This window comes from Daphnia pulex, chromosome 11 (genome assembly GCF_021134715.1).
Source record: "Daphnia pulex isolate KAP4 chromosome 11, ASM2113471v1".
Lineage (NCBI taxonomy): Eukaryota > Metazoa > Arthropoda > Branchiopoda > Diplostraca > Daphniidae > Daphnia > Daphnia pulex.
Genome location: NC_060027.1, coordinates 776430 through 790911, shown reverse-complemented (window position 1 = coordinate 790911; position 14482 = coordinate 776430). Strand labels below are relative to the sequence as shown.

Genomic DNA, 14482 nt, shown 5'->3' with positions numbered 1-14482 from the left:
ATCTAGGAGCTATAAAAAAAGGGGAGTAGGAGGAGTCGCTTCCTTTGTGTGTGTCTCCTATACGGCTCCTGTCTAAACTACACAGATAGATTTTCTTCGTGCCACTCTTGAATAGCCTGGGCCTCCTCTCTATTTACAGTGTAAGAAAGTAGGAGGCGAAACTTTTCTACTTTTTCAGAGAAGACAGGATCCTGTAGGAGCCTTGTCTTCTTCCCTTCTATCTTTTTTCGGTGTGTAGTTGTTGCCTATCCAACGACGACCCATTGAAATCTGCACGACAATGGGGGGGAACAATTCGATCGAACTCCTCGGCGCTCCTGGGTTGCTCCTCATCATAACATGTTGAGAACGGGGCGGGCAAACAAACAACAAGTTGATGATGATATACGCGCTCCCCTCCCTCCTCCTACTCCCTCCTGGTTAGGAGCGCATATCAAAATTGGACCGACAACCATCTTACTACTCTTGATGATGTCTCCTTGAATTTTCTCCGACAGTTTGCCAATCCATTTGATGCTCGGCGGCGGCAGAAGAGAAGAGATAATGACACGGACGACGGCTGGAGACTGGCTGGCTATAGAGGCTCCTGTTTTGGAAACACACGGCCCGCCAGACGTGATGGGATTATTGACGAGCAGACGGAACTTGTCCCGGTCGCCGTGGGAGAAGCCGCCACCGCCCGTCATTGACTTTTGCCGGGAAAAAAAGGAAAAAAGAAAAATCGATTAGCGGTTCTTTTCGGAAGGTCCAGAAATATTTGATACGCTCCTGATGGCCACAGCAGCACACGACGTAATTCTATTTTGTGGGATGCGCCCAATCTGCACGAAACCGTAAACAAGTTACACCGTGGGGGGGGGGGGGGGGGGAGGGGGGAGACAGCCAATCCGATTGACCTTTATTTATATCAATTTTGATATTAGAGAGTAGTGCGCGTCACTTTAACTCATTTTTTTTTTAAATGATATTGCCGGATAATTTGATTTTTCCCGCTCGTATTTCTTCAGACGCTGTGCAGACGATATTAAATGTCGTAAATCACCGCCTCCCGCCGTTGGTCAGTGTGTATCAAATGCGTCCAGCCCTCGATGGTGACTGGCATACCAAATTTCTTTTTTTTTTCCAGGATATGAAAATTCCAGGCCGTCAACTGCCCCCTGCTGGACCGTTTTCTTATTATTACCTCCCACTAAAATTTTTATATTTTCTCTCTCCCATTTATAGGCAAATGTGTGCAGAAGAAGAACCTGTTGAAAAGATATTGTCGTTGGCATTTCAAGCGGGGGGAGTCCGTGACCCAGGCGACCAACAAAAGAGCACGAACGTGAAAATCGTCTAAAAAGAAGAAGAGGTCACTGAAACTGCTGAATAACCAATAATCGATATTCATACTAGGAGTGGAGAGCTGCCGGGGGAGAAACTCGATCGGAAAGCGGCTTTCATCAAAATTGCGTGTACCCATCATAATATCATCATTGAATTGCGTTCACCATGGGAAATGGTGTTTTTCAGAGGTGAATCGACTTCAATCTTCGTTTCGGGACTAAATATTTTTTCTAATCAAACATTGTCTCCTTCTAGATATTATACTACAGCAGCCCACGCCTTTTCTCGAGGTCATTGTGAATAGGACAAAAGGAGGGGCGACTCCTCCGTTATGAATATAAAAGCCATCATCATCAGTCAAAACATTCGCTGTTTTGTGGAGATATGTGCGCTGGCTGGCTGCTACTGCTGGCGGTGGTGGTGGCTGGTGGAGATTTATCGATTGATCCCGCCCCTCTTTCCCGTCTGCAATTCAAGGAAAATCGCATATATACATGTCCTCTCCTGGTAGGTGGCGGTGAATATTTCAACATGTTCTTCTTCTTCTTCTTCCTTTCCATCTTTCCTCTTTACATATTAGACAACGTAGAGCCGCGGCGTCAATTTTTAATATATTCAAATCACGCGTCACAAGGAATAAAAAACCGCTGGGCGACATTCCCCAGCAATTTCTTCATCTCCTTTTTTTTTCATCTTCAGTCATGTGCGCGCGCGTGTCACATTTTTATTATTCCTTAATATTAAAAACGATGATGCCAATTGATTTCAACTTTTTCTTTTTCCCCCTTGTACAGAACGAAAAATCATCTAACCGAAAATTTGAATGGGGTGTTTTTTTCCCGCGCTGTCACACGGAAGACTTCCGGAGGTGGATTCCACTAATCACGGCACCACCTATTCCGCCTTTGACTGCTGTAGGTACGTTACACGTTGGAAGGAGAGACATGGGCGAGGATTATGATATTGATTAATGCGTCTCTAGACATCTCCCTCATATAGAAATGTATATAGGCGAAAAAAAATGGGGGGGGGGGGGGGGGGGCTTTCCGCTGCCTCGTTCGTTTCATATCGTTCGCCCAATAAAGACCGTCAGCGGGATTTCCCTCGCTCTCTCTTTCGTCTCTCCATTAGATCTAAGAGCACGCGCCGCGGTATGCTGGGAGGAGCACCTCCCCCTGTGTGTTCGCTCCTGCTGAGCTCAGCTCATTATGATGCTAATTCACGACAGGACCGGATATGATGTGCTCGCCGTGGTTCCTCAACAACACTAACGGGGGGTGGGGGTGGGACGATCCTTTTCCATCAGCTGCACCCCATTTCCTTGTCTCCGTTGTATATTAAAACATTGGGTGATGAAATAATCTCCATCACATGACTCTATGGAAAGGCAAACTTTTATTTTTCTCGCCAGATAGAATCAACTGGCTCCTGAACTTTCTCTTTCCAGACTTTTGATGGGTTGGAAAATCTGGTAAATTCTATTGTAACTTTTTCTTTTTTACGATTTGGCGGGGATGGTAGATGCGCGTTACATAGGGGAAAAAAAAAAGATCCCCGCGAATGAAATTGGGATTTCATATCGATCGCTCCCGCTCTCACTCCCCCCTATTTTTATTATGTACAATGTCTAACATGGGAGAGCAGAGCTGCTATTCGCTAATACGCAATAAAAGACTCGCTCGTCAATTTCTCAATGTTATACTATATCAACTCCATTGAAATAGTTCATTGAAAAGCACTTGATTATATAGAAGCCCGTGTACACTGTACACTCTATGACGCAATGAATGATTTACAACAATCAGTGCCATTTTGATATCGGGGGGGCCGAAAAATACCGCCGAGAAATTCGATATGTCTAGATCCGTTTCTCGCCGTCGGGCGGGAGTATATAGATAGGAGCTAGAGATGCCAAATCATATTTCTGCCTCGTTTATTATTTCTAGGATACAGGATCGCCCACCCCCAAGATTCACGAGCGGCCCATCACTCCATATATATACTAGGAGCCAGGGAGAGATCCTTTGATCTAGACCATCAAAGTGGATCTATCATATATAGAGAGGGAGGCGAGCAAGGTCTATTATCAATGTGGCGTGTTGGAAAGTCAGGAATTTCTGGTGTTGGCCGTCGGGGATGACGATTGACTCTGGTTATTATGTACACAATTCGACTACTACCCCCGGCTACACTGACGTTTGAGATTTGATCTCTCTCTCCCCCCCCGTCGTCGGCTTATAAGAAGCGCAGTAGCGGACGGCGTGTGTGTTTCTTCCGGACGCCCGGCGTAGTTGTTATATTTATAGGGCCGACTCACACTGCGGGTTATTTTTTGTTGTTTGTTTGTTGATTGTTTGTTGTATATTTGTAAGACGACGACTCACTGCCTGGCGATGACGTGCGTCTTATTATTATTTGACTCGTCAAAAGCCAAAAACCACCGCGCGACGCCCTTCACTCACGGTCCCGCCCCACCACCCTCTACGCTTTTTCTTCTTTCTTTTCTGTTTTCCTCATCGTCGTCGCCAAGGTCCTCCATCCGAAAACGCAACGGGATATAAAATGTCAACGCGATTCCCCGGAACAGGAAAAATCGAATCGCCGCCGGGTTTGTGTTACATAAACGAGCGCCGCGTCTAGCTCCTTTTTTTCGCCGAGATCCGATGCCCTGCAAAGAGCCGTAATAATCAAACACACACACACGGCCAGACTAATCGATAAAATGACACACGTAGTAGATAGACATACACACAAATATTTATGTTTTATTTTCTACCGCCCAGTTTGTCTCCCATGACAAGAAATAGGAGGCACGAAACGTGCGCTTTTTCTTTCCTTCGCTAATGAAGGTTTGAATTTGGCGAACAATTTGTCGCCTTCGCCATCTAGCGGTCGATTTAAACAACTAATTCCAAATTCGATTCTGATCATGTGACGAGTTAAAACTTAACTGGGTTGTAACATGTCAAATTCGACTTCGAGTCATAAACATAAATCGCGTGGATTAAAAATTCTATGACTTGTGCCTTTAAGTGTGAGGAATAAAAATGTTTTGATTGGTTGTTGGCAGTCAACATTTTCTGCGGTTTATTTATTGCCATTTTGACGGGGGGGAATAAATGGCGCTATGTGTACTGCTGTCATCATCATCATCACGTACACATCATCAGTTATTCGCATATATCGTTAGATGCGCTTGAAAAGAGCTCGATTTAATTGGATTCGCTCGTCAACGTTGTATCGCATGTGGCTCACGTATGAGGTCGTCAAGTACGTGAGTGAAACAAGACAAGATGGAAAATAAAAATTGAAAACGAAGTCGTGTAATAGTGTCGGTGGGAAACTACTTGCTTTTGTTACATCCGTCTGCCACATGGCACATTGGCCAAAAGAAAAGAAAACAGATCCCGTTGTGAATTTCCGTGTGATCGTTATAAATCGACGACTAGCACTCTGCACAACCCAACATTTTTTTTTTTCCAACGAGATTTTACTTCTTTCTCTTGCGTTGATTTATTCAGATGAGAGGAAAGTTTCTGAGGCGTGGCCTGACTGCTGGGTCTTTGCATAATGTACGGTAGAAAAATAGCGTAGGTATCGACTTATCACAAGCTTACCTACATAATACATATCATATTCTAATCGAAATATGTTGTGCATGTCGTCGGAGGCTGTCTGTCGAGTGAGTGAAGCTTCCACTCGAAATATATATATTCTTGTGGCTTTGAGCGTCATCCGTCAGTTTTTGTTTTTCGATATAAATCATCCAGACAGTTCATTTAAAAAACCCGTAGTTTATACGTCTGTTTCCCCGGCTGCTGTTGGGAGCTCTTGTCGTGTGTGTTGATATGATTTATACTAAACACACGTTACATAAGAGCATCGCCGACGAGAATAGGGAAACGTGCAGGGAAGCCTGCAGCCAGTCGATAAAAGTTCCGATCACGGAGCGGATTGGTGTGTGCTGTTGTCGTCCCGCGATTTATCAATCGTCGCCATCTAGCGAACGAGTCCCAAACTCAACGCCAAGAACCAAACAGCTGATGGGTGAAAGTGAAATTATGTGACGATTTCTAACCAACGTTGGAAAAGAAAAAGGCTTTTTGGTCGAAAGAACGAGGCCAAAATCAATTGAAAGTGAAGTTTAATGTGAACTATCAAAACAGGAGAATCACACTCTCCCTGTTGGCTTATTCGAGATCCTCTTTTTGTTGGCAACTCATTTGTTCCCTCTAAATTGTCAGCATGGATCCAATCGAGGACTTGATTTTGCATTCGTTTAGCGACGAAGATAGTACAGACGATATGGAACTTGAACACAGCAATGACGAACTTTATGTGACCAATTCGGATATTGGCGGGATTGATATGACGAAAAGCTCAGGATCGCCCAGTGTCGAACTTCGGTTTTCACCTTCAGACAATGATGAACACTACACAGGCATTTGCCCCAACATGCCTTGGGATGACAAACCCAAAGTTGTTGAACGGTGGCTCCAAATGTACCAGGTCTGTTTCCCCGGCAACTCTCTGATGTTGTCACAAAACTACCAAAAATGTGTGAAGGTTAATCCAACTTTGGATAACATTACTTTGAAAACGTCACCAAGTTTTGAGGGGTTTTGTGACACAACACACCAATTGATTCATTTCTTATTATCGGCAACAGTTTTGGTTTTGTTAGTAACGAGAATTCTTCATTTGACTTGCAGGAAGGAACATTCACCACCCAGTGTCTAAGGGAATTCTGGAAGATGGTAGTCCCACCCAACTTTTGCCCGGTGGTAAAAAGAAACTTTTCTGTTCTCAAGTACCATGAATTGAAACTTCGAAAACTTAACTTGGTATTCCGTTAATATTGTATCTAGCCTGGGCACAACTGCATGGAGTCTCTGTATGACGAAGCACAAGTGGTGAGAGAGATGATACTTCCACTGGAGCAATTCCTCTGTGCAGCACCTACTGGAGACCCCAACAAAGTGTGGGAAGAGCTCTCCAAAAATGACAATCCCCCGGCTCTGTGTGGTAGAGTCTTCCGAATGGGAGAACCAACATACAGGTATGAAGTTGATTAATAGTTTTATTAAATTTAATGAAATAATAACTAAAAATTCTCATTCGTCTTCCATCAGCTGTCGGGATTGTGGAGCTGATCCGACATGCGTTCTGTGCGCAGACTGTTTCCGTAACTCGGAGCACAAACAACATCGCTACAAATTGAGCACGTCCGTGGGAGGAGGTTATTGTGATTGCGGTGATACGGAAGCTTGGCGCCAAGCCCCACGTTGCTCGCTTCATAAGTGCGATGCCACCGCTTCCGCCCTGTTGCTCGATCCCGCCGCCAGAAAGAAGGCAGCTCTAGATCGTCTGGATCGAATGTAAATCATCCCTCATTTTAAATCATCTCTCCACCAATCTTTAACTGAACAATTTCATCTCCAGAGCGGCCGTCAACATGGGCGATCGCTGCAGGATTGTCATCGAGGCGGTGCTGAAATACGCCCAGGAATTGTTGGGATCCAACACCAATCTCAACTTGCCTGCCGACTTGAAAGTGAGTGTCACCCTTTATTTATCACCGGAATGGAATTGACTTCATTCGCCTCCTCCTATTGTGTAGATCAAAGAAGGCGATAGCGGATCGATGCCGGTGGATCGGCGTGATTTCGGCCCATGCGGACCGGAGCTGTACACTTCGGTGTACGCCACAGCCGTCTACAATGACGAATCGCACACGTTCGAGCAGGTCATTCAAGCTCTGCAGCGTTCATTGGATGTCAGTTCGCGTGAGGCGGTCGATCTGGCCACTTGTATCGACCGGGAGGGCAGGAGCATCGTCCGCTGTTCGTCGTTTCAGGTAGAAACGCCGAAACTTGACCCACAACGTTTTTTGAGCCCGACTAATAAATTGAATTGATAATAATCAGGCGTGCAATCAAGCCCGATCTGCCATCGAGCGGCACACTTCACGATTGCCTCCACGTGCCCTGAAAGTCTGCGTCCTCCTCGGACCCTTTTTGGCTCATCAGGGACACGCCCTCCGCCTCCTCAACTGGTTGCGCAAATTGATGGGCATTTGCGAAGGCTTTCGTCTCCTTTTGGCCGATATCATCATGAAGGTATCGGAGATTTTTCTTTTGCCCAATCAGCAATTCATTAGCGTTCATCCGGTAAATTTGCAATACATTTCAGCCGATTACGCGGGACTCTGAGGTATCGCTCCTCGAATCCGTCCTTCTGTCCGACACTCAGTTGTGGAAAGCCGCTCGATCGGCTTGGCATCGGCTCTTTATCGCCGGATTACTGATGGATCCCGATGCCAAACGAGACTTTGCCACCGTAAGTTTTCTTCTCATTTTTCTTTTACTTTGATCAATATGGCCTCTTAATTCCTTTGAAATTCCGCCAGATATTTACTCGACACTATGGCCGGTTGATGTCCGACTTTATTTCGGACGATCACGATCATTCGCATAGCGTGACGTCGCTCTCTGTACAGTTGTTCACCGTACCGACGCTCGCCCAGTACTTGATGGGCCATCACGGAGCCTTAGCAGCGTTACTGCGATGCTTTCTCGGCGAGATCGATCGCCGGAAGAACTTGGGTAAGCCCTGAACCTCACCAACAACATGTTCGTGTTGTTGTTTTCCCCCTGTAATCTAATTTGAAATGTATATGATACGCAGACGGACTCTTGTCCTTTGACCGAAGTCGGAATCAACAGTCATTCCGGCGGGCCATGTACGTCCTCTACGACATCAAGTACTTATTGTCTGCTGTTCCTCTTCCGGAATTGGACGAAGGCTTACAAATGCAGACGCAGGTGGCCGATGACACGGATTCAACATCCGGACGATGGAGTGATCCTTTGCGCAAAGGCTTTCTTCAGGGCCTCAGCATGCTTCTCTCGTTACTTTCATCCATGGAGGTAAGAAATGATTGGCCTTGTTCAAAGAGTTGTTTATAGATTTGACTCACACTGATTTCTTCACAGGGAATGGACAGTGTCGTCCGCCAAACTGGCCAGCACGTGGAATTCGAAGCGGAATGGGAAGCCGCTTTCAACCTTCACTGCAAACTGGCGCCCGTCCTGACCCTTATTGTTCAGTGGTGCGCATCAGATCGCAAAGTCCTTCTCAAATCCACCAGAGCCGCTTTGAAAAAGTTTCAAGAACTGCAGCCGACCGAGCAGCAGCCCAAGAACGCCGTTACGCTCTTGAACTTTACGCAGCTCTGCTACGATTACGACGTCTCCACGCAACCGGTCAGCGTTCACCTTCCGCTATCGCGAATGATCTCCGGATTGTTGCTGGCCCTGCCCAAACACGGACTCGAATGGGATTGCTCGGAGATGACGCTGGAAGCGAAACCGACTCTCCTCCAGCTGATGGAAGCCCCTCTCCGACTACAAGTCCTGATGGCGCAAGTGCAAGCCGGAATGTGGCGTCACAACGGCTACTCGCTGATCAATCAGCTCTACTTTTATCAGAACGTGCGCTGCCGGACGGAAATGTACGACCGTGACATAGTCCTGTTGCAGCTCAGCGCCGCCCTCTTCGATTCCCCCGATTCTTTCCTGTTGGCATGCCTCCATCGCTTCAGTCTGCTGAGTTGGGCCCAGGCCGATTTCGACGCCAACCAACAGCTGCTGGCCAAGCAGACGACTTCATCCACCAAAAAGAGCAACGCCGAAGAAGACGGACTTCGCCAAACGATATTCATCGCAGAAGAGTTTCTCCGTCTCATCATCATCTTGTCACTGGAAAGATTCACGCCCGGCATTGGCCAGGTAAATCTCGACCAAGTTCAACCTATTTGACATCGATTAATTCAAATCATTTTAAAAAACAGGTGGATGAAGATGAGTGTCTTAGCCACGAAGTGCTTCACCTGTTGTGTGTGGAATCCCAGGGACATGCGGCTCTCAACCGGGCCCTCCCGGAAGATGCTCACCACGAGACGGGACTGGAGCGTGTGGCTGACAAAGTGGCCGTCTTCCGCAAACCGTTGCAGGGGACCGGCCGCGGCGTCTTTTCGCTCAAACCGGAATTCTACGGCGACTATAACGTGTACCACTACCACTACAGCCGCGAAGATCAGTCGCGATCGGAGGACAATGTCCGCAAGATCCGCCGTGGCCGTAACGAGGAGAACTGTTGCCCGCCACCCGTACCTATTCCCCTGGCTCCTGCCCTGCGCAATCTAGTCGGATTGATGAATTGCCAGATCACCATGCACCTCATCCACCAGGTTCTGTTGAGGACATACGACCTCCGCTCGAGGACCTTCTCCGAGGGCCAGCTGCAGGCCGCTTTGCATCTGACTGGACTGGCACTTCGAGAAGAAGAATCTCGCCAGCAGGACAAGTCTCGGCCGCCTTTCGATTTCAGCGTACAAGCTCAAGAAAACTTCCGGTTGCTCACAGTTCTCGAGTCGTTGCAAACCAACGGCCGGGTGGACGTTCATCGCCCGTTGCTGATGTGGACTATCCGCAAATTTCGCTCAGTGCACTCTGCTGCCCAGGTAATGACATGTTCATAAAATCGCCTGGTTATGGGGAGTTAAAACGAGCCCCTTACTTTCAAACACAGTCAAGAGGCTCTACAGAAGGAGCTGGTGGTGCCTCGATGGAAGCCGAATCAGCCGAAGGACCTGGACAAGAATCCCCAGCGGAAGCTGCTGCCCGTCAAAGGAAAGCTGAAATGGCGGCAGCTCGACGAGCTGCCATCTTGGCTCAGATGTCGGCCCAGCAAAAGAGTTTCATCAAGGAGCATGCAAAACTGTTCCAAGAAACAGGTTCATCTATCTCAGGTTTTTTTTCCTCCCTTATCTCTGCCCGTCTTCTCACTTTACAATTTCATATTCCAGAGAGTGGTGGCGCCCCGACAGCTTCGAATCTTGGTTCAACTCTAAGCGGATCTGCCATGGACTTGTCTGAATCTCCTTCTAGCGCTCAAATCTTCCCTGTTTGCCTCGGCCCGGGCTTCACGGTGGCTCCCTCAACGTCCGAAACCAGTTACACGTGTATCGTTTGCCAGGAAGAACATCGCCAGACGGGCGAGCAGCCCGCCATGGTGCTGGCGTCTTTCGTCCAGTTGTCGACCGTTTTAAGGTGGAAGAACGACAAGGCGGCGACGGAAGAGCCGCTGCCCGAAACTTGGCCGATGCTGATTGACGCCGGTAGGCGGATCGGAACTCATATATCAACGTGTGGCCACGTCATGCACTTTCAGTGCTGGCAGCAACATTTCGACTCCCTTCTCGGTCGCGAACGTAGAAGATCTTATCGGTAAATAGAAAGGAGCTTTCGTCAACGCTACTTTCTAGAATTTTTTTTTTAATGACTAAATCATTTTCTAAAATTCAAATTAGACCCCGACAAAGCGCCAGTTACGATGTGGAACGTCACGAGTTTCTCTGCCCGTTGTGTAAAAGCTTGTCCAACGCGGTCTTACCCATTTTACCCAATCGATCCGCATCCAGCATCCGTCCCACTGGATCTGAAGCTGGCCAAGCTGATATGAACATTTGGTTGGAAGGCTTGCAGCTCCTTGCCGACAACACTCGAGAAGTCAAATACGCCAAAACGGATAACACCAACGTCTACGAAACTTGTGGGCCGGCGGAGATGGAAACGAAATTAGGGTCCATGAAATCTAAGTTGTTTGTCAACGTGCTCACGGCTCGCTCTCGACCCAAGATCGCTGCAACTCTAAAGGAGATGGCTTCCCTGTTCGTCCAGTCAGTATACACGGTAAGTTTGTTTTCATATGTGGCCTGATGGTCTAGGGGTATGATTCTCGCTTCGGGTGCGAGAGGTCCCGGGTTCAAATCCCGGTCAGGCCCAGACGTTCTTTTTTGCTTTTTTCTTCTTTTTTCACATTTAATAATGAAGAATCTTGCTTAGTATTATTTTTTTAAATTAATTTTATTGATTTTCTTCGTTTTATTGAAAATTTTCATTAAAAAAAAACGGGCACATTCTTTCCGTGACTACTACTCGTAGCACTGTAGCAGTAGCAGAGGCAATGCTGTTTTTTTTTTATTTTTATTTTTTTGAATTGTTTCAAGGTTATTTTTGGCATTGTGTCTTGAGTTTCTAATGTTAAATTGTAAATAGTAATTTTTCCGCTAATTTAGTGTAGTTTAACGTATGTAAAACTATTTGTTTCGAATTTTCAAAGGAAATGTAGCCATTCCCAGTGTGCGATCACATAGCTTAGAAACTCGATTCGTATGTGGCCTGTTGGTCTAGGGGTATGATTCTCGCTTTGGGTGCGAGAGGTCCCGGGTTCAAATCCCGGACAGGCCCATGTCTTCTTTTTTCGTTAAATTAAGTCAATATAATATTTTGTTTTGACTTTCATTGTTAGAAATTTTATTGCGATTATTTTCGGTACATTTCTAATGATTTTGAGTAATTAACTTGAAAAAAAAAATTATAATAATAACTTTTTTTTTTCTTCTGCAGACGGCCGTAGCAGCCAACCCTAATGCAGATGATATTCGTGTTCCTATGGCGATTGCCCAAGCGACAGCTTACACCATCTTATCAACGGAATCTTTACTTGCCTATCAGAATCACAGTCCTTCAACTGGGCTGGCCGCCCGTCAGGAGGAGGGACTGCGAGCGCTTCTGCGGCTTGTGATTTCTATGGAGTCCATCGTCACGTCACAAGAAGTAAAATTCATTTCTATTTCCAACGTCAAAACTCATTTACCCATTAACCTTTTCAATCGTATTTGAATGCAATAGGTGATGAAGAACTATGCCCTTCACTTATTGCGTATGGTTCTGCTGCCCAGTAGTACAATTTCCGTCTTAGAGATTGACGCATTCGGTCTATTGCTCGGTCTCTTTTGTACCTTGCCTTCACTTAGTGAGCCATCTTTTGACAGCGACGTCCGAGGAGTCCCCCAGTTCAACCCAATTTTAGTAAATAATGACTCTGCTCATGTTTTTTTTTCTTTTTCTTTCCTATTTCTCTCGAGTCTTAATTACAATGATGAATCGTCTTCTCCTTTTTTTCAGGCTTGGCACATTTTCCGTCTTTGTCTGTTTTGTCATGTGACGCAAATCGCGGCTACAATGGCGCCCGCATCCGACGATATGGATATGGATCAGCCGTCGTGTAGTAGCAGCACGTTCGCCACCAGTGAAAGTTGGCAGAGTTACCTGCAGTTGCTGGGCCGCCCTGATGTCACCCTCACGACTGAGAAGTGGGTGACGGAACAATGTCTGCCGTTCTTCCGGTCGTCGGCCATCCTGTTTCACTTCATCACCAACATCCCGTACCCGAAACTGGACGACGCTTACGACAACTACGCCGAGGCCGTCCTCTGGTTGCGCTATTTGGGCGTCGAGTCGCTCGGCCAGCTCGTCTCGGAGAGCTGGGCCAGACCGTTGCTTTCTCTGTGGAACATGTCGCTCGTCCCGCCGACGGCCACCACCAGTGACGTGGCCGTGGTCGAAGCGGCAGCAGCTAAACCCAGGCCACCGTGGACCTTTCCCGTTATCTCGTCCGGGCTCATTCAGCTCCCGTCCGACTACAGTGAGCTCATTAACGCGGCCTCGCTCTTCACGTGTCCCAATAGCGAGGGCGACGAAGCTCGCACTCCGGCCATGTGCCTCGTGACTGGCAAAATGCTCTGCTCTCAAGTGCGTAAAAGTCAACTAAAGTTAACTGAATTCCTTCGACCTTTATTTATTGAATTTTGTTTTGTTTGTTTTTCAGAGCTACTGTTGCCAGACGGAATTGGATGGGCAGCAAGTGGGAGCCTGTACGGCTCACGCTCAATTGTGCGGATTAGGAGCTTGTCTATTTTTGCGAGTCCGGGAATGTAAACTGCTCCTGATGGCTGGAAAAAGCAAAGGTTCGTATCTATTTCCTTATCTTCTTTTCTAAGTTCTATGCCCATCATTAACATGTTGAATGATGGGAAATGTTCATTTTTTTGTCTTTCTCTCAGGTTGTTTCTTACCTCCGCCTTACGTCGATGCTTACGGCGAGACGGACCAGGGCCTGCGCCGGGGTGATCCACTTCACATTTGTGATGCATCGCGTCGTAAGTTGGAGCTCCTCTGGCGCTCCCACGGTCTTTACAACGAAGCGGCAAAGTACATGGAAAACTCCCAGGCTCTCGTCGTGACCGAATGGCACCACCTTTAATCCTCCAAATATCTCTACCCCCCACACACACACCTGTGTTTAACCGCCCTTTTTTTTCTTATTCTTCTTTCTCGTACTATTTACAGGCTTACCTTGTTGTGGGTGTCGCAAAAAAAAAAATTAATTAATGAAACTTAATAGTTTCTATTTTTTTTCTCTTTATTATTTTCGGAATTAAACTTAGATGATGAATTACTAAATGCAAAGGCAATGCTGGGAGAGGAAGTGGGAGGGGCTGCTGATTGGGAGAGCCAACCATTGAAAAAACCCCCCCTCTTTCTTTTCTGTTTGTGAATCTTTCAATCTTCTTTTCTCTTTCGTTTGTTTTGACAATGTTATATTGTTTCTTTCTTGTAAAAGTTAATTCTCGATTATATTTCACCATTACTTTTTTTTCTTTTCGGTTTTTCGCCTATTAGGGAATTGGGTTTCGAGAAGCAAACAAACAAAAAACAATCGCGTCCACAAACACTTTTTGTGTACACTTATTTTGGAAAATGTTTTGAAAAGGTTTGAAAAGATAAAACAAAAAAATATCGAGCGAATAGGAAATTTTTGAATTTTACGCGGAGGAAGCACTTAAGTTTTCACTGTGAAAGAAGAATTACAGAAATAATGAAGCAATGAATTTTTTTGTTTTCCCTCATCATTTTGTCACTCCCCCATCTTCTTCTACCTTCTATCTCTTTTTTCTTTACTCCCCCCCACTTAAAATATTGTTTTCTAATTTGATGTGAAAAATATCATTTAACTTGCATAAAAAGTAAAGAAGAAGAAAAAAAAACAAAGACGAGAAGATGGTGATGAAAGAAGTGAAAAACAAAACAAAAAATGAATACACTTATTGCGTGTGGATGTGGGGGTTTTTCATCGACGATCGAGAATATTCCCACTGACATCATCCCACACCCACTGTGTCGATTATGATGATGACCATGTTGGAACCGTGTAAAATCCCAATAAGGAAATCGTTTTCTTTTTTTCT

General features: G+C 46.1%; 1 protein-coding gene and 2 non-coding genes across 5 annotated transcripts; all 3 read left to right on the top strand.

Moving 5' to 3' along the window:
* Window positions 1-7: 7 nt before the first annotated feature.
* Window positions 8-14130, top strand: LOC124207326 (E3 ubiquitin-protein ligase UBR2-like). 3 transcript variants are annotated; one of them, XM_046604721.1, is made up of 22 exons: window positions 8-1514; window positions 1582-1833; window positions 2121-5835; window positions 6039-6110; window positions 6195-6385; window positions 6459-6704; window positions 6769-6880; window positions 6947-7183; window positions 7254-7445; window positions 7519-7665; window positions 7736-7931; window positions 8014-8255; window positions 8322-9116; window positions 9179-9850; window positions 9919-10123; window positions 10196-10616; window positions 10700-11081; window positions 11799-12008; window positions 12084-12263; window positions 12360-12986; window positions 13063-13201; window positions 13298-14130. In XM_046604721.1, exons 3-22 carry the CDS (start codon window positions 5572-5574, stop codon window positions 13495-13497), a joined length of 5730 nt encoding a protein of 1909 aa, XP_046460677.1. In that variant the 5' UTR covers window positions 8-1514; window positions 1582-1833; window positions 2121-5571; the 3' UTR covers window positions 13498-14130. The 3 variants fall into 3 exon arrangements, with proteins under 3 accessions (XP_046460677.1, XP_046460674.1, XP_046460676.1); XM_046604720.1 differs by lacking the exons at window positions 8-1514; window positions 1582-1833 and having other exon boundaries at window positions 5263-5835; window positions 9919-10138; XM_046604718.1 differs by lacking the exons at window positions 8-1514; window positions 1582-1833 and having other exon boundaries at window positions 5262-5835; window positions 12084-12986.
* Window positions 11102-11173, top strand: Trnap-cgg. Its single transcript has one exon. It is a non-coding gene; the product is annotated as a tRNA-Pro (tRNA).
* Window positions 11568-11639, top strand: Trnap-ugg. Its single transcript has one exon. It is a non-coding gene; the product is annotated as a tRNA-Pro (tRNA).
* Window positions 14131-14482: the final 352 nt, after the last annotated feature.

What these genes read in the sequence shown, in the direction of transcription:
- LOC124207326 (XM_046604718.1), top strand. Translation starts at nt 5,572, where the DNA reads ATGGATCCAATCGAGGACTTGATTTTGCATTCGTTTAGCGACGAAGAT. An exon ending in ATGGGAGAACCAACATACAG is followed by an intron (nt 6,386 to 6,458) that starts GTATGAAGTTGA and finishes GTCTTCCATCAG; the next exon opens with CTGTCGGGATTGTGGAGCTG. An exon ending in TGGCCGATATCATCATGAAG is followed by an intron (nt 7,446 to 7,518) that starts GTATCGGAGATT and finishes AATACATTTCAG; the next exon opens with CCGATTACGCGGGACTCTGA.